General features: G+C 39.8%; 1 protein-coding gene across 1 annotated transcript in view; it reads right to left on the minus strand.

Moving 5' to 3' along the window:
• rnf123 (ring finger protein 123) overlaps window positions 1-23,258 on the minus strand; it is a 109,586-nt gene that overhangs the window by 66,296 nt on the left and 20,032 nt on the right. The window contains exons 15-29 of the mRNA XM_076268697.1: window positions 19,248-19,320; window positions 18,643-18,761; window positions 18,195-18,294; window positions 17,590-17,651; window positions 17,285-17,356; window positions 15,176-15,296; window positions 14,098-14,199; window positions 11,258-11,358; window positions 10,414-10,606; window positions 9,945-10,090; window positions 2,562-2,645; window positions 2,077-2,184; window positions 1,555-1,732; window positions 756-830; window positions 152-239 (exon numbers count right to left, since the gene is read on the minus strand). Coding sequence (XP_076124812.1) covers window positions 152-239; window positions 756-830; window positions 1,555-1,732; window positions 2,077-2,184; window positions 2,562-2,645; window positions 9,945-10,090; window positions 10,414-10,606; window positions 11,258-11,358; window positions 14,098-14,199; window positions 15,176-15,296; window positions 17,285-17,356; window positions 17,590-17,651; window positions 18,195-18,294; window positions 18,643-18,761; window positions 19,248-19,320 — 1,622 coding nt within the window. The remainder of the gene's footprint in view (window positions 1-151; window positions 240-755; window positions 831-1,554; window positions 1,733-2,076; window positions 2,185-2,561; window positions 2,646-9,944; window positions 10,091-10,413; window positions 10,607-11,257; window positions 11,359-14,097; window positions 14,200-15,175; window positions 15,297-17,284; window positions 17,357-17,589; window positions 17,652-18,194; window positions 18,295-18,642; window positions 18,762-19,247; window positions 19,321-23,258) is intronic.

Below are 23,258 nucleotides of genomic sequence, written 5' to 3' on the forward strand. Positions count from 1 at the left end.
CCAGGTCCTATTTACTCCATGATCACTGAGCACAAAAGTGAGTTAACTGGCTTATAGCCACAACAGTTACAAGGTACTTGATGAGACTGTAGCCACCCTTTTCTCCACAGTTCTATTCGTGGTGCAAGAGAGCCTTGCTGTTAAAACTCACTGATCCTCTGGGATTCGTTCCACAGCCCTGAGGGATTGGGGGTAGCACACATAGCTGGCAAGAGCCTGCATGAGAGAGTCTTTGATGTCTGGAGAGGAAAAAAACAACAAATATTTTTGACTAGTAAGCAATTGCATTCTTGAACAGTCTTTCATTTTTTATATACCTGTTTATATACCTGTACCTGGCCACAGACACCTAGAAAGGTCTTAAAAAATCCCTACAGATTGCCTGAACAGACAAGATATTTACCAGGACAGACAGATGAAGAGTGTAACTAATTTTGCAGGTTAATCCATGAATATCAAAAGCAGAGGCCCAGCACACAATAACAAACTAATTTAGGCCTGTGCTCTATAAATTCCTCAATTCTGTCTGACTGAATCATACTGGGGTCTTGTACTGATCCTGGCTACGGAATTTTGAAATCTCACAGCAGGTGGCTAATTGCTCTACTTTCATTGCAGCTATCATTTATAATCTTGCCCACATTCCAATTGCCTGCTGTAAGTAAAATGGCTCAGAAATAATGTATGGTAAATGTCCTCGAGGAAACATTTCATCAAGCATGATGCCACCCTATAACCATACAGGACATTCTCACCTGTCCCCACTATGCGTGGATCTGCAAAGTGTTTAGCAAGAATAGCAGCAAGCTGAGTGAGTGTGTCCTCATAGCCTGTAAAAGAAACCAAACATCAGGCAAAATAATAATCACCTGTTCTGCAAAACTAACTGATCCTCAGGTTTTCCATATTTACCTAAACCACACTGTTTTTTCCAATCGGTGTTATATTCATTTACAACAACTCAGGGTAATTAGAATTTAGACATTGCTTTTAGACATTTAATATCAGAATTTAGGCATATCTTAAATCAAGCCAGCTACATTAACTCTGTGGAGTATAAGATACATAAACACATACAATAATTTGCACTTCCTCAGTATATCAGCACAATATACTGTACCAGCCATTTGATTCTGTCACAAAATAGCCATGTGCAAAATGAATCAACCCCCAAAAGATAGTATTCTAGCAAACTTAATACTTCATACACACCAATAAACTATTTTGTCATAACACCTCTCCACTGGTGTCTTAGACCATTCCTTTTTTCGTTCCGTTGAGCAGCCAAAGGCTTAATGAAATGTAATGAACGCTAAATAATTTATACGGTTAATAGTGAAAATGGGTTGAATGATTTTACACATTAATGTTTTGGGAGAACACAAAGTAAACTCAAATTCATGTTCTCAACATTATTCAAATATGTGACCCCGACTCAGAGTTCACTAAGGCCGTAATAAGTAATATATTATCATGATATTTCCCATAAACTACAAGAATGAAGATGGAACAGACAAAGAGACAGAGAAAAGGAGATAGAAAGGGGGAACTGACCTGGCAGCTCGTCCATGCTGTTGGCTGGGCTAAAGTAGTTTTTGAGGGCACTGTAGCTGTTCATGGCCACATTGAGGTAGAACTCGGGGGTGAAGGCAAACAGAGAACCAGTGTTGTCAGAATGCTCAATTGTGCGAATACACACTCGCAGCAGCCAGTACACATCCAACATTTTCTCCTGTAACACACACATATACTTTAGAGCACAATACTAGGAGTGTAGGTACTTATCATGGTCTTATGATGTAACAGAGATATTAGCTTGATCTCTTTATGTCAGTGGTGGAGAAAAGGACCCTCGACAAAATGATAATACCAACTTTTTATGACCCCGTGGAAATACTGTCAAGGATGGCTACCATTGAATCAGATCCCATAAAAATGGGCTTTTCAGATCTGATACCAGGGTATCCAGAGCTTATCTTACTACTACTGACAGTACTGTCACATTTGATTGTGGTTAATAACATGAAGGTACTGTACATCTAAAATGCTGGCAACAGTACAATTGTATTGTTCTACCTTAGAATATATGGTGGCATTGATCCAGGCCAGCCTTCGACTCAGGTGGTTTAATTTCTCTGCAAAAACCTTCTGACTCTTCAGAAGCTCATCCATTATGTCTGCTCTCTGCAAATGTAAGGTACACTATGAAATCTTGTAATACTAATGATCAGTAGTAGTATTGTACACTGGTGAGAAGGAATAGCAATAAAATAACTTTATATAGCATGTCATGTATATACTGTATGTATATATGTAAGCTTATATATGTGTGTATGTAAAATGCAACATACTTGGTATCGTTCAAAACAATGATGGTTTATATCAACTGAGATGGTATTAAATAGTTGATCGTTTTAAGTAGGACAATACAGGACAACACCTACAATTGGCCCAATTAGTTTCACTGTCCCTACCATCTTTACTCTACAATAATAGTGCATAAAGTGTATGAATGTACTGGTTTACAAGCTGCGGTGTGAGTGAAGCAGAAGAGTGCTTACCCTGTTGGGACATCTGGCTATCTTCTCCTCTGTGTCTTTAAGGGCCACAGCATATTCATGTACATCATCAGCAACAACCACCATCTGAGGACCACAAAAACAAGCATAAAAACATTACTGACCAAGAACCATAGCAAGGAGAAACAGACCATTAACTGGTTTTCTACAGAAGTTAGTTTTATTGCAGGTTTTATGAGGTCTATAGCCCGGAAAACCAGCCGAACTTAGCCCTGCCCACAACATTTGAGCTCAGGATGTTCGGATTGGTTCCGTTGTGGAGCAGCTATGCCCAAACCAGAGCTGTTTGGACCAATCCAATTGGGCTTTGTATGATGATGGACAGATGAGCAACACTGCCTCGTCTATCACGTCATTTGAGCATGCTTCGGTTGATATCTTAATTTGGTGTGCACATTGAAACAAAGCATATATTTCCATGCGGTTTGGCCTTTAATTTACATGAAAACAGAGGTTTTATTACTGAACATGATTATTTCTGAAATCTCCAGCCAAAGTGGATATGTGGGAAGGTTTCACTTATGAATGTACTCAAGGGGTTTGCGACACCCTGTTTTTAGCATTGGTGTGAACGGAATTATTTAAAAAAAACGAAGGAGGGGAAATATATGTTTTTCCAAATAGCCTACCCTGCTACATATGTCTTGGTTTTAGATTTCGCTATTAGGTGTTGTACAAGATATTGACAGTGCAATAACTTGTGCAAAAAAATTAGATTGGGGGGGGGGCTATACATTTTATTAAGTAACATTTCAATAGCCTACCTTAGAGCCTATTCAAAATGGTGGTGAAGCCGCCAAAGAGGAAGTGAGCTCATATCTCAGCAACCCTTACAAGTACACCACTCATTCACAAGTCACAAATTTTGTCCGATCTTCAGACCAAGCCTCAAAAAATGTGTGCTTTATGTAGCCAAATCAGCCAATGGAAACCGCAAGTGAGCTCATATCTCAGCAAAGCTTTTACAAACAGGAAGTGACCAGCCAATCTTTGGTTACTAGACATCAAACTTATGCCATACAGCCACATGTCTGATGTAACAGCATTGAGTTGCCATGACAACTCCTGCTTGACTGCTTGGCCCCCTCATTACAGTGTATGGAAATGCACTATACTATTATCACTAGGCTTCTTATTACAGTGCATGAAAATGCATTGTACTGTTTTCACTAGGCTTCTTACTATTACAGTCCATGAAAATGCACTCTACTATTATCACTAGGCTTCTTATTATTATTACAGTGCATGCAAATGCACTGTATTGTTATTCCTTGGCTTCTTCTGACTTATGTAAATACAATGGACCGTTATTACTCTTCTTCCTATAATTATTATTCTTTTTCCGACCAAAACCGAGATTTAATGCGACTGAAACTGCCGAACTGTTTTGACATTCAAACACTTCTACAGAGGTCTTGTTATGGATACGTGTGCAATGTGTTTTTCATATTTGTGAACTTTATACTTTTTGAGATATTTACGATAAAACAGCAAATAAACTTTGATAGAGATAACATTGTGGCGGCAACAGTGCATTCTGCTAATTAAGCTTTGCAGCTGAAAGCGATCAAACATTCTAGAAGCAATCTACCACAGGAGCTGTGAATCTTATCATCTGCTCACCTTTGAGGCACATTTCTCAAATTACAACCAAGGTAAGTGTTCCCGTTTAGAGTTTGAATCATTTATGTACTATGTACTTTTTTGATCCCGTGAGGGAAATTTGGTCTCTGCATTTAACCCAATCGGTGAATTAGTGAAACACAAACAGCACACAGTGAACACACAGTGAGGTGAAGCACAAACTAATCCCGGCGCAGTGAGCTGCCTGCTACAACGGCGGTGCTCGGGGAGCAGTGAGGGGTTAGGTGCCTTGCTCAAGGGCACTTCAGCCGCGGCCCACTGAGCCACGGCTGCCCATACTAACATACATTCCTACTTACATGTGACCATAACTAAACATATCTGTGCACATACCTTTGCACAATTGAGATCAATATGTTTTGTATAGAGCTACCACAGGTTAGTCTATACAACCACAGGTGGCACTGTGGTAACTCTAAATAAAACATATTGATGTCAATGGGGCATTTTGCCCATGTTCAGGGTGGAAAATAAAAAAGAAAGATTTGCATAAGACAAGTCAAATTGGTGTTTTTAAAAAGAAGGGATCATGGAGAATAAAGAAAAACATATTAAAAAAGTATTTGTATATTCCCACAAGGTGTTTGGGTGCTCTGAAAATGATAACCAAAATTATTTTTCAGACTTGTGAGGTCTGCTGTTCAGACCCTGAAGGGATTTATTTTCTGTTCATTGCTTTTTGTGAGAGTGTTTCTACTTATCTCAGTAAGATAAATAAATCAAGAGCCTATGTTGAGTACAAATATGTCTTCTGAAGGCCTAAACAGAGCCCAGCCAAAAACTCCAATAAAATTTTGATCAACTTTGAGGGACAACTATGACCATGCAGGATCATCCAGACCAAACGTGACGATTTTGCTACATACTATTCCTATTTATGTACCAGAATGCAAAATTTGAGCCTCCTACATGGTTTAGTTATTGCGCTGTGGGCTTTGACAAAAAAAAGAGGCCGACCAAAATCGACACCCCCCCTCCCCCTGTAAAACTGGCTGTATCTTGGAAAGTATTGATTTTACATAAGAGTAATTTTACAGTGTGTCTCCTGGATAACATAGGTACACCTGGTAATTTTTTCAGAATTGTTTGAGACCTAAGTGTGTGGGCCCTGGTTGAATTGACGTGGAATGACCCACCTGTGAATCATATCTGTCAACCATTCATACCTTTGAATCATACCTGTGCTGTGAAATCTGTGAAAATGAACTGTGCTTTTAAACATGAGCTGTGCTGTGTAAAGATAATTATTCTAACCTAAGTTCTGTCTAAAACTGAACATCTGAAGGGCTGACTCTATTATTCTTCAGACTATATCACCATCAAATGTGATCTATTATACCGGTAATTAACCGAGACCTCTAGCTGTTGCTGCCTGTTCAGAATTGCCATTGATAAATATATATATATCTTAGTAATAATAATAATAAGCTTTATTTGTATAGCACCTTTCATACACAGAATGCAGCTCAAAGTGCTTTACATTTGGAGCATGTAACACAATAATAGTCAGTCAGTCATTATCAATCACTTTCACTTTTCTTCATTGCTGTGGCCGTTTATGATCCAATCAGCAACATATCAGAAATACTATTATACTACTATGGATATATAAAGGCTTTGCTGACAAATGCCTAGGCTAACAAATGCTTAGGCCCCGTTTATGCGGACTCCAAGCAGCTAGCCTTAGCTTGTTCTTAGCATATGTCGCAATTATTTGACTTTATACACAGACATTCAAGACTGGCAGCCTTAACCCTTTACCCCCCACAAGCACGCCATAAGGCAACTGTGCAAGGAAAAAACTCCCATATTCCAGGAAGAAACCTTGAGCAGAACCTGACTTAATAGGGGGAGCCCATCTGCTTCTGGCTGGCTGCGCCCTCCAATGGCAGCAGATGTAGAATAATTTGAAAAAGTAGTCTACAGGATAAGATGAGTTAACAATTAAAAGATTAGAATTGGATGATCTAAGTTTCCTTTGTGGTTGATAAGATATTAAAAGCTCAGGGATATATGAAGGTGCTATGCCATTCAGAGCTTTGTAAGTAATTAACATAACCTTAAAATCAATTCTATAGGAAACAGGGAGCCAGTGCAGTTCAGCCAACACAGGGGTGATGTGTTCTCTCTTCTTGGTCTTAGTTAAAAGTCTAGCCGCAGAGTGCCAATTTCTTTAGATGTTTTTTGGGAAGACCAGTGAAAAGTGCATTGCAGTAGTCTAACCTGCTAGTGATATAGGCATGAATTAGTTTTTCTGCATCTTGTTGAGTTAAAAAGGGCCGCACTTTGGCAATGTTTCTCAGGTGGAATTGAAATAGGCTGTCTGAGTAACTTTACTGATATGGGGCTTAAAACTTAACTCTGCATCTAAGATGACACCGAGGCTTGTTACTTTTGGTTTGACCTGGTGCGCCAAGTTCCCCAGATTACTAAGAACAATGTCTTGCTTTGGTTTTGGTCCAACCAAAAGTACCTCTGTTTTGTCATCATTTAGTTTCAAAAAAATGTTGCTCATCCACTGATTAATGGAGGTTAGGCATGCAGTGAGGGAGCAAAGGCCATCTGGGTTAGTTGGCTCCACAGAAATATACAATTGGGTATCATCTGCGTAGCTGTGGAAGTTTACATTATGCTGACTTATGATGTCTCCCAATGGAAGCATATATAGGGAAAAGAGCAGGGGACCAAGGCAGCTCCCCTGGGCCACACTGAAAGGTAAGTCATGTTTTACAGACACATGATCTCCTAGACCAGTGGTTCTCAAATGGGGGTACGCGTACCCCTGGGGGTACGTGAGATTTTAAAATATACATATATTTAAAAAGTAGAATCCTTGCCAAAATACTTTAAAAACAATTATGTAATAAATATTTTACATAATAAATATTTCAGCAAAATATAAGTTCATAAAATGAATTTTATATTTCAGTGGGCTATTCAATTTCATTATCCTAAAAACACTGAGTCCCCCCCATACCAGGATGGTTCGACCAAACCTGCCACATGCCACCCATCATCACCTGTCAATCACTGTCAAAACTCAAACGATGGAGTCGTGGTTGAAGCGTAGCGATAATTCTTGTGAAAACACGGAGAGACAAGTGGCAAAGAAGGCCAAACTAGAGCCGGCAAAATTCCGGCTGTATCTTGAAGAATATGTTTTATTGCTCTGTTTTAAGTCTTTTTTTCTCAACTAAAAATGCTTTGCGGTGGTTAGGGGGTACTTGGCTGAAAAAATATTTCACAGGGGGTACATCACTGAAAAAAGTGATGAGAACCACTGTCCTAGAGTGATATAAAAATCTCTGCCAGTAATGTAGGTTTGAAACCAGTTTAGAGCATTATCAGAGAGACCCACCCACTTCGCAAGGCGGTGAATTAGGATGCAATGATCAATGGTGTCAAATGCCGTACTCAGATCTAGAAGAATAAGGATTGAGACTTTGTTTGAGTCAGTAGCCAGTCTAAGATCATTGACTATTTTTACTAGAGCCGTTTCTGTGCTGTGATTTGATCTAAAACCTGATTGGAATTTTTCAAGAATACTGTTTTCGTTAAGAAAGGTATTTAACTGATTACAAACGACTTTTTCAAGTACTTTGCTCAGGAACGGTAGGTTTGATATACAGTAGGCCTGTAGTTGCTCAGATTAGTATGGTCAAGATTCGAAGTTTTTAAGTAAAAGTTTCACAACAGCGGTTTTAAAAGCAGTTGGAAATATACCTGTTTCTAATGAGGTATTTATTACCTTGAGAATAAAGGGAGCTAAGCCATCATATACATTTTTGAGGAATCTAGTAGGGATTGGATCCAAAGCACATGTTGAGGAATCTAGTAGGGATTGGATCCAAAGCACATGTTGAGGAGCCGGTTTGAGTTATAATTTTACTAAGCTCAGATTGAGTAATAGTGCTAAAGAACCTTAATTTTGGGGGGCTGTTTTTGGGTGTACTATCAAACATATTACCTGTGTTACCAATAGCCTCCCTTATAGAAATTACTTTGTTTCTGAAGTCTGCAAATTCTTCGCATCTTAGAGAGGATGCCTGACTGAGTGTATCAAAAGGTGTTTGATGCAATAGCCTATCAATGGTGGAGAACAACACCCTAGAGTTTCCACTGTTTTCAGCAATTACCTTAGAGAAGTGGTTCCTTCTCTCGTTCCGAATAGCTCTATTATAATTTGCTATTTTTTCTTTTAGAATGGCACGGTGAACCTGTAACTTAGTTTTTCTCCATGTTCTCTCAGCTTTTCTACATGATCTTTTTAGATCATGGATATTTTCGTTCATCCAAGGTGTCAGTTTGCTACAGGGCCTTTTTTTAGTCTTTAAGGGTGCCACTCTGTCAAGCAGAGGACAATATTATTGCCATTACCAAGTTCTGTAAGAATACAGAAACCAGGGAAAAAACATTGCTCACGCTGGCCTTCGTGTATGCAGCCAAAAACAGACCAAACAACATAAATGTCAAACAGACAATCTGTTTTAAAGCCTAATCCTTATCTATGAAAATCATTGGTGTTGATAGAAAGGGACTGTGGATGTCCATTTTCTGGTCTCTATTCTAGCATGTCTGGTCTATTGTTATCTCTTTTCAATCCATTATTATTTGATATTTCTTTTGTGAAGAAATACATCTATCCCTCATGTTATGTTGGTGTCACCTATCACTGAGCAGGTCAAAATATTTTGCTAGGTCCACTTTCAGATTTGTTGCAAATAGCTGCATGTGGCCTTGGAAAGGTCTGCACTCCCTGAGAACGACATGTCTAATGTATGTAGAAATGCCTTTTACTGTGGCTGAAAAGCTAACTCACAATTTGCAAAGAATTATATGTTGTCTTGTTGGTACAATGTTTGATTTTTTAGAGTGTAACATAGCCTAATTATTGGGGGAAAAGTATTGAACACAGTTGGCTTTGCCATAGCAGACATATTTGCTAGTAAATGTGAAAATGGTCATTGCTTTGGGATAAGTAAATAGATACACTTGGTCATTCTGCTCCAGATCAAATGCATTGCTTGCCTACTTACAACTAAGACATGTTTAGGCCTTAAAGATGCATTAAGGCTTTTAAAGTAAAGTGACTGCTGAATTGGTACCGGCAGGTTGGGAATAGAACCCGGGCCGACTGATTGGCAGGCAGCGACACTACTGCTGCTCCACCATGCCTGCAATCAGACATCCTAAACAGCATGAGATCTGTGGAGACCTTGCATGATGCAGTGTCTTTATGGGAAATATAATCCATCCATCCATCCATCCATCCATCCATCCATCCATGCATCCATCCATGCATCCATCCATCCAAAAAATTGCTTTGGATAATCAGAAAAGGAGATTCTCTTTGGGTAATAATTTTGTCTATATGGAGATAAAGAAGCTGTCTCAAGAGGGATGTGCTAGATATACAGTATTATATCTGCATATGGCATAGCAGGTGCTTAAGTAAACATTCTATAGACATTTTGCAGATTGTTTTCTTTAGATGTAAGAAACTGATTCCAATCTCCTAGACCCACTGATATCACATCGATACTAACTTAGTTTTGTGATAAGGTAATAATGAGAATGCACATAAAAACAGAGGAAACAAAAAGCTAACAGCTCTGGTTAGGAGTGGCAAAACAAACAGGCCACAGACACCTTCCCTCTGCTCAATGTTTTCCCATCTCCCTCTCTCTAGCCTTTTCTCTTCCTAAATGCCATTCCACTTACCTTGCCCAGCTGTTGATGGACACTTAAATTGTACATCATCACAATCCCATCCAAGATCTCCAGAAGTGACTTCTCTGTGATTGGCTGATCCGGCTCTTCCAATGGTCGCCCCAGCAACAAACCATCGTTGCCATGGTTTCCCTCAACTGGAGGAGGTGGTGGTGTGTGTGGGGGGTCGGAGGAGGGGGGGGGTCGGAGGAATGAGGAGTGTAGGGGGTGGGGCGGTTATTCCCATGCAATGCATCATCATGGTGAAACCACAAAAGCTGAAACCAGGTATCCCGTAGGTTTTCTTACATTCAAATTAAGGAATACTAAACTACAGATTTATTTACATTTCTTTAAAATTATCTCTTAAAATCCAGCAACACACATTTAACTACACCTATGTAACATATACACACACACGTATACTGATGTCCAAAAATAAATAAATAATAACAGAAGCAAATGTATAGAAAACACTCACTGTCTTCCTCAGTGCGCTGTTCCACAGCTAACGTGCGAACCTTAACCTTCTCAGGTGGAGCAAGGGGTCGACGTGGGGTCATGAGGCTGACAGCAGCTGTGCTTAAAAAGCGGTTGGCACGGCCCAGAGTGGGGGAGCTCAGCCAGCTGGGCCGCACAGGGGCACCTCCGGTCGCCGCTGCTCCAAGTGGCCTCTAGGTAAGGAGACAGAGGTAGCAGTAAGAATGAACTGTTTAGAGTTGAACTAATTTATCTTTAGTTATCTCTACTTAATCCCACTTACTTAAATCAAGTTCTCAATTGGTGTACTTTTGTCAGTATACTTTAATGCAGTGCGCTGTGTGCATTGTGTGCTCAGTTGCGTATGTGAATTTCAAAAGGGTAGTGTCGTCTCAAATTAAACACCAACTGCACTTAACAGAAATGATGATTGCAACATTTAAACATGATGCTACTGGTGTCCTCTATTTGACCATTACACGGTCGTACTTTGTCAAAACCTGAGCAGTTTACTGTATGTTATAACTTGCTTGTACATGTGTGTTTTCCATATGCTGCTGCTCCAGCCTCCTCAACAAAGATTATCACAAGTTTGAAAATGGTCCCTCTCCTCCCGTTATATAGCCAAGACTAAGATCAAAAACTGTCCAGCATTCCACACTTAACCGCTATGAGTGGACCATTAAGGTACTCTCAACGCACTTTATATCGTCGTAATTCAATAAAATAAAATTAGATTCTTCAGGCTGACACTGTGAACTGTGTCTGTGAAAGGTGCTGGTTTTGTTGAAGTAGTGGGGTTCACAGTTCCTATAAGCAGCAGCTCAATGAAGCTGAGCCCTCACCTGGGCTGCTCCACTCTCCTCATCCTCATCTAGGTCATCCATAGATGAAGGCAGAATCTCAGATGGGTCTATGATGATGTTTGCCTTGGAGGCCAGGTCATCTGAGGAAGAGTAGTAAGTCATGGAGATTAGATATTGAGATAACATTTGAGATTAGATATTGAGATAACGTTCAAGTAGTAGTGTGTGTGTGTGTGGGGGGGGGGGGGGGGGGGCAAGTGGCGAGAGAGATAGAGAGAAAAATAATTAAATAAACAATAAAAAAAACTGAGGTTTGAGGTTGATTAGATATGAGGTGAAGAGAATGACAGTACAGGTCTGCATACTCTTAGAAGTTGGTCAGTATTTCACCGTCAATGCCAAACTTCCAGAGCCGCCAAAGAAAGAAGAGTAGTTATGAGTCACAAGAAGTTTTGTTGACCTTGTGACCATGCCTATATGGCGTGACCAGCTCAGATCCTTGCTGATGTTAGTAGGGATGCGCGATATATCGACAGCCAATATATTATTGGCCGATAAGTGAAAAAATGAAAATATTATTATTGTTCCGGTAACAGAATTCTGGACGATAATTTGCGCCAATATTTTTGAAAGCCCTCATTTCCCAACTAGGCATACATAAGGCCTGTCTGGCTACACTGAGCTACTTGAGCTGGTTGGCTATACTTCTTCCTCAAAATAATGTCAGCGATGTGGATGTATTTCACCAGTCTAACAAGATCTGTGGACCGGCGTTGAATCTGTGCTGCCCAAAATCCTCGTGAATGATCCTCTGTTTAACCTAAGCAGACAACTCTAGTGATGTAAAGTGCAAACACACAAGCGGCACCTGCTTGTGTGTTTGCACTTTACATCACTAACCTGGGGAAACAAATAAACAAACTCTTCAGTGGGACAAGTAGATAAGTAGTTCTATTGTATTTTAGTATTATATTTGCATGTTGTTAGCTTGGGTTTTGTATAATTACAGAAAAATATGTTAACCATTCCTGCTTCAGTTCCAGACAGGTCATCATTACAAGTTATTAAAACCTTCGGGGCTTCGGTGCATGATTCCGTGGCCTACTGGTTAGCGTTTCGGACTTGTAACCGGAGGGTTGCCGGTTCGAACCCCGATCAGTAGGCACGGCTGAAGTGCCCTTGAGCAAGGCACCTAACCCCTCACTGCTCCCCGAACGCCGCTGTGGTTGCAGGCAGCTCACTGCGCCGGGATTAGTGTGTGCTTCACCTCACTGTGTGTTCACTGTGTGCTGAGTGTGTTTCACTAATTCACAGATTGGGATAAATGCAGAGACCAAATTTCCCTCACGGGATCAAAAGAGTATATATACTTATATATACTATACTTATATACAAAGGGCAGGCACTGACTCGGCCAGGAAAACAATGGTGGAAAATATAGGCTATAATTTAGGACACATACAGTCTCCCCTTGCTTGCTTGAACATGTGGGCACAGGGAAGAATCATTCACACACACAAAAATCCAATGAAAAGGGAGGCAGAAGTTTAATATATAAGACTGCATGAAAGAGAGAGAAAAAAACAGTGAGAATGTGAGAATGACAGTGAGGAAGGGAACAGAGATGTGTTATGAGAGGGTGTGATTTATCAGAATGTGACACCACGTAACAACCACTGACACAGAAATTGAGTTGTAACTCAAGTTTGAGACAACACCCTCAAACCTGCTATATGCACACTTCATGGCACTAGCTTCTAGCTGCCTGCCACCAACACTGCTATTGGCTACAGCTACACACATACTATTGGCTACAGCTACACACATACCCCTAGACTGCCAAATCCACCCCTCCATTTTAGAATGCAGACTTCCCATTGGCTAGACAAATATCACATCAGGCACACAACAAAAGCCATACAAACACACACACACACACACACACACACACACACACACACACACACACACACACACACACACACACACACATTTCAGGTGATGCCTCTTCCCTCCCTCTTTCCCATCACTCAAGGCTGACACACAGGGCTTAACTGCTCTTGCTGTTTCAATTGTGGCTGCTGTTATTACTGTCTCAAAGAGCAAAACTACCTTGAGAGGGATCGATACCCATCTGCATTTGCACTTGCTGGTGCTCTAGCGGAATCCATTTTTATTCCTGTCAATGCTGACATCTTTACGAGGGCACTAATCATCCTCCAACTACTCAGCCCACTTCCGCATGCAGTGTACTGCTCACAAATGTTTCAATCTACACCACATTAATTGTGAAGAAATACTTCCTCTCTGATAGACATTTTGTTTTGACAAATTGTTTTAATTTTCAGATCTAAGCTTGCTATAGTTATTGATGGCAAAAACAATGCTCAGTAAACATGTCAGTAAGCTCAGTAAACCGTGCTACCAGCAGAAATTATATACAAAAAAAGTCCTACAGTTCACCCACAAAATCATTGGGATTTGGAACATGGTCATTCAGATGTCCATTGTGCTTAAAAGTGCCTGCCTGCCTGCCTTTTGATTTTCTTAATGGGAAACGTTTGAAGGTAATTGCTTCTTGTGTAGAGCTTATAGTAAAAATCTCAGAGTCTTTCTCCCTCTAGTGGACATCCAAACAATAGCATTAGTCATGGCTGTACCAGATTATGTGCAATATTCATAAAATCCTTTCACCTCACTCTGTAGTACATCTGGAAAGAAGTGTCAAAAAACATTTCAACATGTTCAGGAGCACCACATGGAAATGTATGCTGATATGTGTGAGAAGCCTAATCTCTTATCCTGAATGACTGTAAATTGTCTTTGAAGAGACAGTTAGGCTAAAATCTTTCATGAGCTTCAGAGGGCCATTTACACACCTTTCAGAGTCTTCTTCAGATGAGAGAGGAGCCCTCCTAGCCTCTGCAAGTCGAAGTAGTCCACTTTTCCATTGTAGAAAAGTTGAGGTGGGACATAGGCCTCTACAGCAGGTTATGAATACGGAAAAAAAAATAAAAAATGATGAGCAAGAATTTATCAAGAAATTATCAATGAAATTTATGAAATAATTGCTGCATAACATTCCATTGACTTGAATAGTTTGAACATCTGATATTTAAGCTGTATGGCACAAGTGAGAGTGGGGTTGGTAAGGATATACCCACGGCTATGGTTTGGCCATTGGCATATCCTCTACTAGCCCCACAATGCTTTTCTACAAACACAGTTCTACAGTTAACTAATAGTTTAAAGTCAAGTTGTCTTTTCTTTCTAGTTTATTTAGATTTTTGTCTGCTTTTCCACCAAAAAATGGCCACATGCGTCTCCTGTTACCAAGCAATGTAACATATCACTTGAGATCCAAGCTCACTATGAGAGGCTATTATGTGCTTGTCCACTCAATAATTTGTATAACCTACTTGCTTGTCTATATGTCACATGTTATATTGAATATTCACCCTACTCCATTTACTCCATTTGCTTACTCAATAACAGTCAAATTTGACATACAGTGCCTATAAAAAGTCTTCAGCCCCATGCTAAAGTTGACTAAAAAGAGAAATAAAAAAAAAATAATATTTTGGAAATGGATCTTAATTAAAATATTAAATTAAAATAACCCCACATCATCACATACCCTTCAACATACCTAGAGATTGGGATGGTTTTATTTCAGTTAGCCTAATAGCTGGTTTGATTTGCATTGAGAGATGATCTTATGGAACAGAACTATTTTTCTTCTCAGAAGAAGCCACAAAACTGACAAAATTGTTTAAAAAGAGATGTTGTGTAAAGTTTATTTTCTTGTTTTGGAAAGCAGCCCTATAATATGTCCTATCTGCGTCAGGGGTCCTGTTTGCCCTGTCAGGACTTTCCTATACTGCCCAGCGGACTATTAGTACTAACGTGTCTTTCTGGAGGACATACTGTGATTTGGCTCAAAAGCCTGTGGCTTACCCTCACTGCTTATACTCCCCACACTCTTCCTCTTCCCCTCATCCCAATAGCTTCGAACAGCTGTGATGAGACGATGCAGAAAACACACCATGTACTCAGGAGGACATAACACCGTCGGGTTCTAAGAAAGATGGGGGCGGGGGAATGGAGGGATTGGTTTTATTCAAGTGCATGACATTTTACATACAAATTATTTTAGAGAGACCCATGACAAAAGGCACAACTTGATCCTTGGCTCTAGAGTGCGACCATAAGCATAAGCCACCAACATTTTTAAGGGTGCGACTAAAAATTTCCCTGGGTCACACAGGTGCACCTAACGTCATAAAGGTGAGCATCTAGACTTTCCTCGCATCTGCTGTCTCTCCACGAACTATTTGTTCTCCTTTGACTAGTGTTGCACAGTGCACCAATACTACAAAAGCATCACAATACCCTGAAATTATAAACGTCACAATAAATAATGTTATTAGTATCAATATACTTTTAAGTATGACAGTCGGTGCTTCCCATAGCCCATGTGTTTTTTTCCTCACACACACACGCAGCTTTTAACCTGCAGCTGTCGTGATAAGTAGCGAGACATGGCTGATAGTTTCAGTGATGCTGTGGTTGCACAGTAACAAATACCGTAATATTAGGCTAATGTTAAGTTGATTTGCACCTCTCAAGTTTGTGTTGCTAACCTACCTAGGCTATGGAATTTAGTTCATTTAGGCCTACTGTTGGGGTAATGTTGGGGTGATTTCCAAAATAAGCTACACAAACTGTTGGCAAACTTTTACATCGTGAGAGAGTTCCTTCTAGGCAACTATCCCGTTAGCTCACACGTTAGGTCTATCATTTGTGTAGTGCTCACCAAAATCATAGAAGTTAACATTCCAAAAACATTATCTGTTCTATAATCCCAGAAAGATTCTCTTTGATTTATTTTATCAAATGACATATTAAACATAAAGAATTGCATCCATATATCCTTGCGATATGCACGACTATATTTCTCTAGCCTAAAACCGTAAGAATGAAAGCTAATCTTTTTCGTTCTTTCACAGAGGTAGCCTCCCGAGCATTTGCTCTGCTGCCAGCTTGTGCCTGGACATCACCCAAAATGCTTGATTGCATTGCATTCTCCACATTTCTAGCTACATTTTCATGTACCACATCAACATTTTTGTTCAGTGAATCTTTTATAAATAGCTTTACAATTACCACTCGGGTCCTCCTTGGCTGCCTTCGTTATCGCCCAGCTCACCTCAGCTTGCTTCCATTCACTCCTTCTTCTTCATTAACATTCCTAGTAGAATTCTCAATCTTTTTGGCCTCTATGTGTCCAGTTACATAGTCTGTCTGTTCTTGGTCTTGGATTTTGTAAAATTAATTTCTAAATACGACTTACATACATATATTTGTGTGACTTTTTTTCACTTTTTTTGTTTTTTTCTTCATGACGTATTTTTTGACTAATGCAACCTATACTCCGGAGCGACTTATAGTCCGTAAAAAATATGGTAATTATGCAGATCATACAATATAAATTATTATCAAAATATATAAAAAGTTTATGAATTCCAAAATATGAAATAGAAACATATGACAAGCCATCATTTTCCGTGTGTGTGTGGAGGGGCAAGCAGAGACTAGGACCGCCACTGATGTTAATGATCACACAGTACTCAATATAACTGATGGCGTCAAGGTGGTGGGGCCCCCAAATCAAATCAAAACCGTCATTTCCGGTCCATGCTCTGACAACAGCTCGGACACGGAATACATATGGAGAGCGATAAAAAGATGATGTTAAAGGCGGCACGATGAAACATTTTGGTGCCCCTTAGGCGCACCAATGCAACCAATTCAACAAGTTAGTCTAGAGCCCTGTGATCCTCCATGCAACATTTGGAGTTCTTGGAGTTGCAGCATGAATTGCATGAGAGATTTCACCACAAAAATACAAATCTGCAATTTTCCTTTCAGATTTTGCTGTAACCACTGTGTTTAAATTTGGTGCCACCATTCTATGAACAGCAGAATGTATACATATTAAGGGTTTAAAAGGTTTTAAGGGTTTTAAGGGTTTAAATGAATGTTTAACCAATAATTCAAAATTACCGCTCTGTTGCTGGCATTCTCTTGAAGAAACTTCCGGAATTTGTTCAAGAATATATATCTGGATGCCTGGCCCTAAAAAAAAAAGTAGCATCAATTAACAGTAATCCAGGAATGGAGAACTTCTATTCATACAAAAATACAGAATGAGTATATGAGTTGATGCCTGTTGATCTTTAAAAAATATTTTAAAAAAGGTTGAAAGGTGGGTGTTGAGTCTCTATGGTCAGTCTTTAAAGAATGTGTAAAAAGGTGAGTGTTGAGTCTGTATGGTCAGTCTTTAAAAAGAGTGTGGGAGTGGGACCTACCGTTCCTTTGTCCTTGTTGTTCAACATGAGCCTCAGGATCTGCACCTGCAGCTCCTCCACCACTAAGGAGACAAACAACTAGTTTAAAAGTTTGACATAATAGTTGTCGACTAATTGTGATGTACTGGTATAGTGCTGGTGCTAACATTATTGCTAGTACTAGCTGTTGGCAACAGGTGTTTCATCGTTAGATAGCTATCCATAGCAGACATGTTGTTACCGTACAGCTGTACACAACATAGATGTAACTGTGGAACAGGTCTCATTTTCAGTACAGTACTTTCATACTGTACGTAGGAATGTCTAGCCTTCAGCCATTTTGTCCACGTCTAGTTGATTGCTGCCTACAGCACCTATTAGTGATGAAACCCCTAGTACAAACACACACTCACAAGCACATCAACAAGCATAACACTGAGTATCTGCACTAAAACACAAACCAGCAACACAACTGCTGCAACTGCTGTCAGTGTATCAGTGTGTCGGCAAGCCTTGTGTGTCTGTATAGAGGATGAGCATGCGTGCATGTCTGTATGTCTGTACGTACAGTCAGCATTACACGTGCAGTGTAATGCTGACTGCTTAGGCCCCCACTGCATACTCACCCTCAATCCTCTTCTTGAGCCTCTGGCAGCCACGCTCATACGCTCTTCTCCTGAGGCGCTCATCTGCACTTTCCTCCTTCACCTCATTGTCATCTCTTCCCTGCACAGAAACACCAACACACACTTACTGCTGAAAACTCATCTGACATCATCCACCTAACCAGAGTTAACAGAGATAGGGTCACTCATTCGATTGAGATTTGCTTAAGCTGCTTCATGTATCCCAATATGTAGGCCTACATGCCTCCACAGATTGGCCAACTAAGAATCTGTTTATCTGTCTGTTTATCATTAAGACTAACATTAATATATAATTACATATACTTCTATTTATTCTATCTATCTTTAATTAAAGAAAATGTGGAAATCTCCAATTGGTTGACCAAATGCAATCCCAACTGGAGATCTGTGACGGATGGATTGTGCTGTACATTTCAAAGGGCCTCACCTCTTTGTCAAAGCGTGTGGGCCACCATGTGGTAGGGATGAGCTCCTCCAGGCCAGCCTCCTTCACCCTCAGAGGTGTTTTAATATAGAAGAATACGACGGAGCGCAACATGTCGAATATGGCACGGGCTAAGGAAACATACTCGAGAATACATCAGCATGCATAAAGTCTTCTGCAGTGTGCTTAAATCATATGTAGAGAAAGGCATTTTAAAAAGTGTTTTTTTCCTCTTTGTGGAGAGCCGGCTCTTATTAGGGACCAGCAGAAAAGTTGTGTAGACAGCCACTGTGGAGTGCTGGAGTGATTAGTCCCTTTCCCACCAAGTAGTTACAGGAATGTATAGGAACATTATAGGAACAGTCCACTTCTAAATCAGTTCTACTAACTACTCTTCCCCAAAACCGTTTTTTTTACATTCGCTCTGGCCAAGTGGCCATACAGTAGGTAGGAGCTGAAAGAGTTATGGGACTGCGGTCAGAGGAACTTAATAATCCCCAAATTGGTCCGGTCGGAACACAAGAATAAAAGGGTTCTAGGAACATTATGTCCTAGGAACTGCAAAAATCCCTCCAGTGGGAAAGGGACTATTGAGCCAAAAGGATACAAGACATTATTGAGCAAATATTTCCTGGACTTCTCGTGACGTAGGATGGCTGTAGTCAAACGCAAGTAGTGAATCTAAAAAAACAACAGAAAATGAAATTACTACTAAATGCTTACATACAATCATGTGGTCATGGCAATTTAAAAAATTTGTATCTGATGTACATGATGTTTTTATTCAGGTTTCAGGTAAAAACTGCATTGCGGCACAACTTCACTCTCTCCTTCACATTGCATAAACTTCACACTCTCTCCAATGAATGTGGTTGTTGTATAAATGTCTACTGAAAAGCAAGTGATTTAAGAAGAGTACTTTAAAACAAACCATCTTTCTTTAGTTAAATCTGGTTATCTTTTGAGTTGAATTTAAGTAAACCAATCACATTTAAATTCTGATCTGTCTATCGGCAAATAATTGCAAACATCCCTTTATTGTAAGAATGGGACATTCTGCTGTCCTATGTGAAAAACTAAGCAAGATAGGCTATAGCCAAAATACCTTGGCAATACTGGCTGCAAATAGCCTATCATTAACATGTCATGGCAGGATGTCCAAAACAGTATTATGTCATTGAAAGTAATGTGTTGAATGGATAATTGGAGTTCAGAGAAGTGCCAAGTCATCATTCAAACTAATCTCAACTTCATGTGTGGCAATCATTGATTAAATAAGCCTGTCTAACCAAACTGACAATTCAAGTTCATGAGAATATTAGAATAGAACAGTGGTTCTCAAACTTTTTTCAGTGATGTACCCCCTGTGAAATATTTTTTCAGCCAAGTACCCCCTAACCAGCGCAAAGCATTTTTAGTTGAGAAAAAAAGACTTAAAACATAGCACTGTGCCATTAGTGTATAATTTATTCAACTTTAGAACTAATAAACACATACACATACAACTTATATTTTCCTGAAATATTTAATAAATAATTGTTTTGAAGTATTTTTGCATGTATTCTACTTTTTAAATATGTATATTTTAACCCTTAGTACCCTAAGCTGTTTTTAGGGCATTTTCACTACCTTTATTCATAAGGATTTATTCTGGTCATTGTAAGTGCCACACACATTATTATATATTGGTTTGTTTTTCGGCAGAGACTAGGCTATCCAGATCTGCCATCATTTCATGTATTAGTACTAGCATTGATTTTATTTTGAAAGAATTAAAATATAAAAAGCGTATTATAAAAAATCTTATATTTTGACATGTATCTCACCACAGCAAGCTCATAGCTCTACATGCATTTCATGTGTGTGTAGGGCAGATTGTCCTGAAACTGGCAATATCATTGTCACGGTGGAGGGATTCTCTGGGGCTGAGCAATTTACAGACATATGTGGTGTGCGCCTTACAGAAATAAATGCCATTTTTTTAATTTAGTGATTAAAAATGACCTTTCTGCGCTCCATATCTGTAACACAAACTGATCTGACCTGACTTGACCCGAGTTTACGTGTTAGCCTGTGTGTGCCTGTGTGTGCCTGTCTGCACTCATGATTCTCTACAAGTTTTTACTGCATTGCCATGAACAAAGTAAAGGCAAAAAAGGTGTTTCTTTGTCGAACAAATTGGGATGCAATGTATGCTTTGAATTGAATGCCATGCAGGAATTTGCTAGGATCTCAAAACCGGATTATGAACATTCTTTGCCATAGAGAAACACACAATAGCGTTGGATTATAAACATGCTTTGCCACAAAAACAGACATAAACGTGAGGTAAGTCGAGCTATATGAAGTTATTATTTTGCTGTCACTTTGTCTGTTTTATAACCCAGAAGGATGTACTTGGTATCAAATGATAGCTCTGTGTCTCCTCTTTCATCTGACATGTGTGGCATATCTATCTGATGACAGGTCCGCGAGAATTCAAACGAGAGTGGGTGTGCAGTTGTTTTTTGTACATGACGTTATTATTTTGCAGTCACTTCGTCTGTTTTCATAAGCCAGAAGGATCGACATACTTGGTACCAATGGATAGCCCTGCGTCTCCTCTTTCATCTGATATGCTTGCCATCTGATAGGCGTTCACGGGTTCGCGAGTAATTCAAATGAGAGTAATGGGTGTGCAGGTGAACGCAGAGACTGATGCAATTTGATTTAATTTCATGATTTTTTTAATCTTTATACTTTAACGTACAGACTAGGGATGTTAATCGGTAGCCGTTTAACCGGTGGTTGACCGAATCAACGTTGACCGGTTAAAATTTTCTGCCGCCGGTTAAAAAAACAAAAACAACAACACTATTTTTAAAGCTCCCGAATGCCAGCCAGACTTCACTGCTTGTTAGTGGCTGCGTGTTGACTATGGCATGATGATAATTGTAACAATGTAATGGCAAACGAAGACATGAAAGACTAACTTAGCATATGCCTACTTGTTGTGTTTTATTATTCATCTGTACTTAAATGGCATGACGACAGGAACTTATTGCAAAGGATTTTGTGCAGCACGCTACAGAGGCTGTTGGCAATCGGTAAGTTTTTTTACGAAGACGTTGGATAATATTCCCTGTAACACCACCAAATGTAGCGTTCTCTGTTTGTGACTTTGTAACGTGTGCTTTTTATAGCCCGAGCTCGGTGCCGCGTTGCATGGAAGGACGACATTGTGCGTAATGTGTGCCTGTGCGTGGGTGCGCAGGGAAAGCAATTATTTTTCTCCCCAAAACAAAACCCTTATTCTTCCACAAGTAGTGGACAATGATTGGGGAAAATGTATAATACAAAGGGCATGAACTAACATTGTGTGACGGGAGCCTAACCATTCTAAAATGGGGGGATAACTTGTTTCACGGGCAGAGAAAGACGCGCGACAGGACACGGGTATCATAAATGGCAGTTATAGAATTTTCGGTGACCGACTTTAACCGGTTAATGAGGCTCAGTGGCCGGTTAAGATTTTTTTAAAATTTCGCCATCCCTAGTACAGACAAGTGGTCTCGTCACACAATAAAGGCTTCTCGCTGCTATGAACAGTTGCGGAGCAATGTAACAGAGAAGAAAGGGTGTGTTTTTTGACGCACTTTGCATCAATCAGCTTCTAAGGGTTAAAATCTCACATACCCCCTGGAGTGCCTTCACGTACCCCCAGGGGTACGCGTACCCCCATTTAAGAACCACTGGAATAGAAGGTCTTGTAGGCTACTGTTGCTCTGGCTGTACTAGTAGCCTATATTCCCACCCTCTTTTCCAATATAAGATAGGCTATACCATTTTGCTGCTAGAATCTAGTGGGCTAATGTGCAAACAATTGCCTTCTTGCAACTTCCAAATATATGGGTGGATTATCTCTTGATGGAAAACGGAGCAACCTCGAAGTCTATGGCTGGGCAACCAAACTTAAATCAAAAAGGCAACAGGCCTAGTTGTGTAATTTCTCTTCAAACTATTTGAGCTTAGTCAACTCTCTTCCATTCATATAGTAAGTGCTTAATTTTGAAAATAGTAGGTGCATGAAAAGATGCAGGCTCTCGGAAGTATCATCACTTATTCTAAAACATAGGCTACAAAACCCATGCATAGAATCATTTCCAAGTGGCAACCATAATAACCTAACCACAAATAAGCCTAATATAGTCAAAAAGTAGTATACATCGCTCACTGGAGAGTATTTTGCTGACTTTATTAGTTGTTCACGAAGTCAGCAAAATACTCTCCAGTGTGCGATGTATACTACTTTTTGACTTTTCAATAGTTATACTGCACACCATCAGCACCTGGAGGAAGAAGGGCTGTGCACAGGGATTTTGAACCTTGATGGAAGCCTAATATAGTATTTCAATGCATGACCAACATGAATCAAGATAAGACAAACCAATTATCAAAACTTGCGTTGTTGTCAGTTAATTCATCCAAAGTTCATTCATCTCTTTTTGCATGTCTTTCCACTTAATAGCAACACCTGACGAGGATAGAATATTATAATAGTAGGCCTATTATCAGATATCAACTCCTGAGGTCATTTTTTGCCATCACAGAGTAGGCTATATCCCATCGGGATTCCATTG

Source organism: Alosa pseudoharengus, unplaced genomic scaffold (genome assembly GCF_046254945.1).
Source record: "Alosa pseudoharengus isolate Yale_2024_CS ecotype anadromous, Long Island Sound unplaced genomic scaffold, YU_APseudo_1.1 YU_APseudo_1.1_scf_5, whole genome shotgun sequence".
NCBI lineage: Eukaryota > Metazoa > Chordata > Actinopteri > Clupeiformes > Clupeidae > Alosa > Alosa pseudoharengus.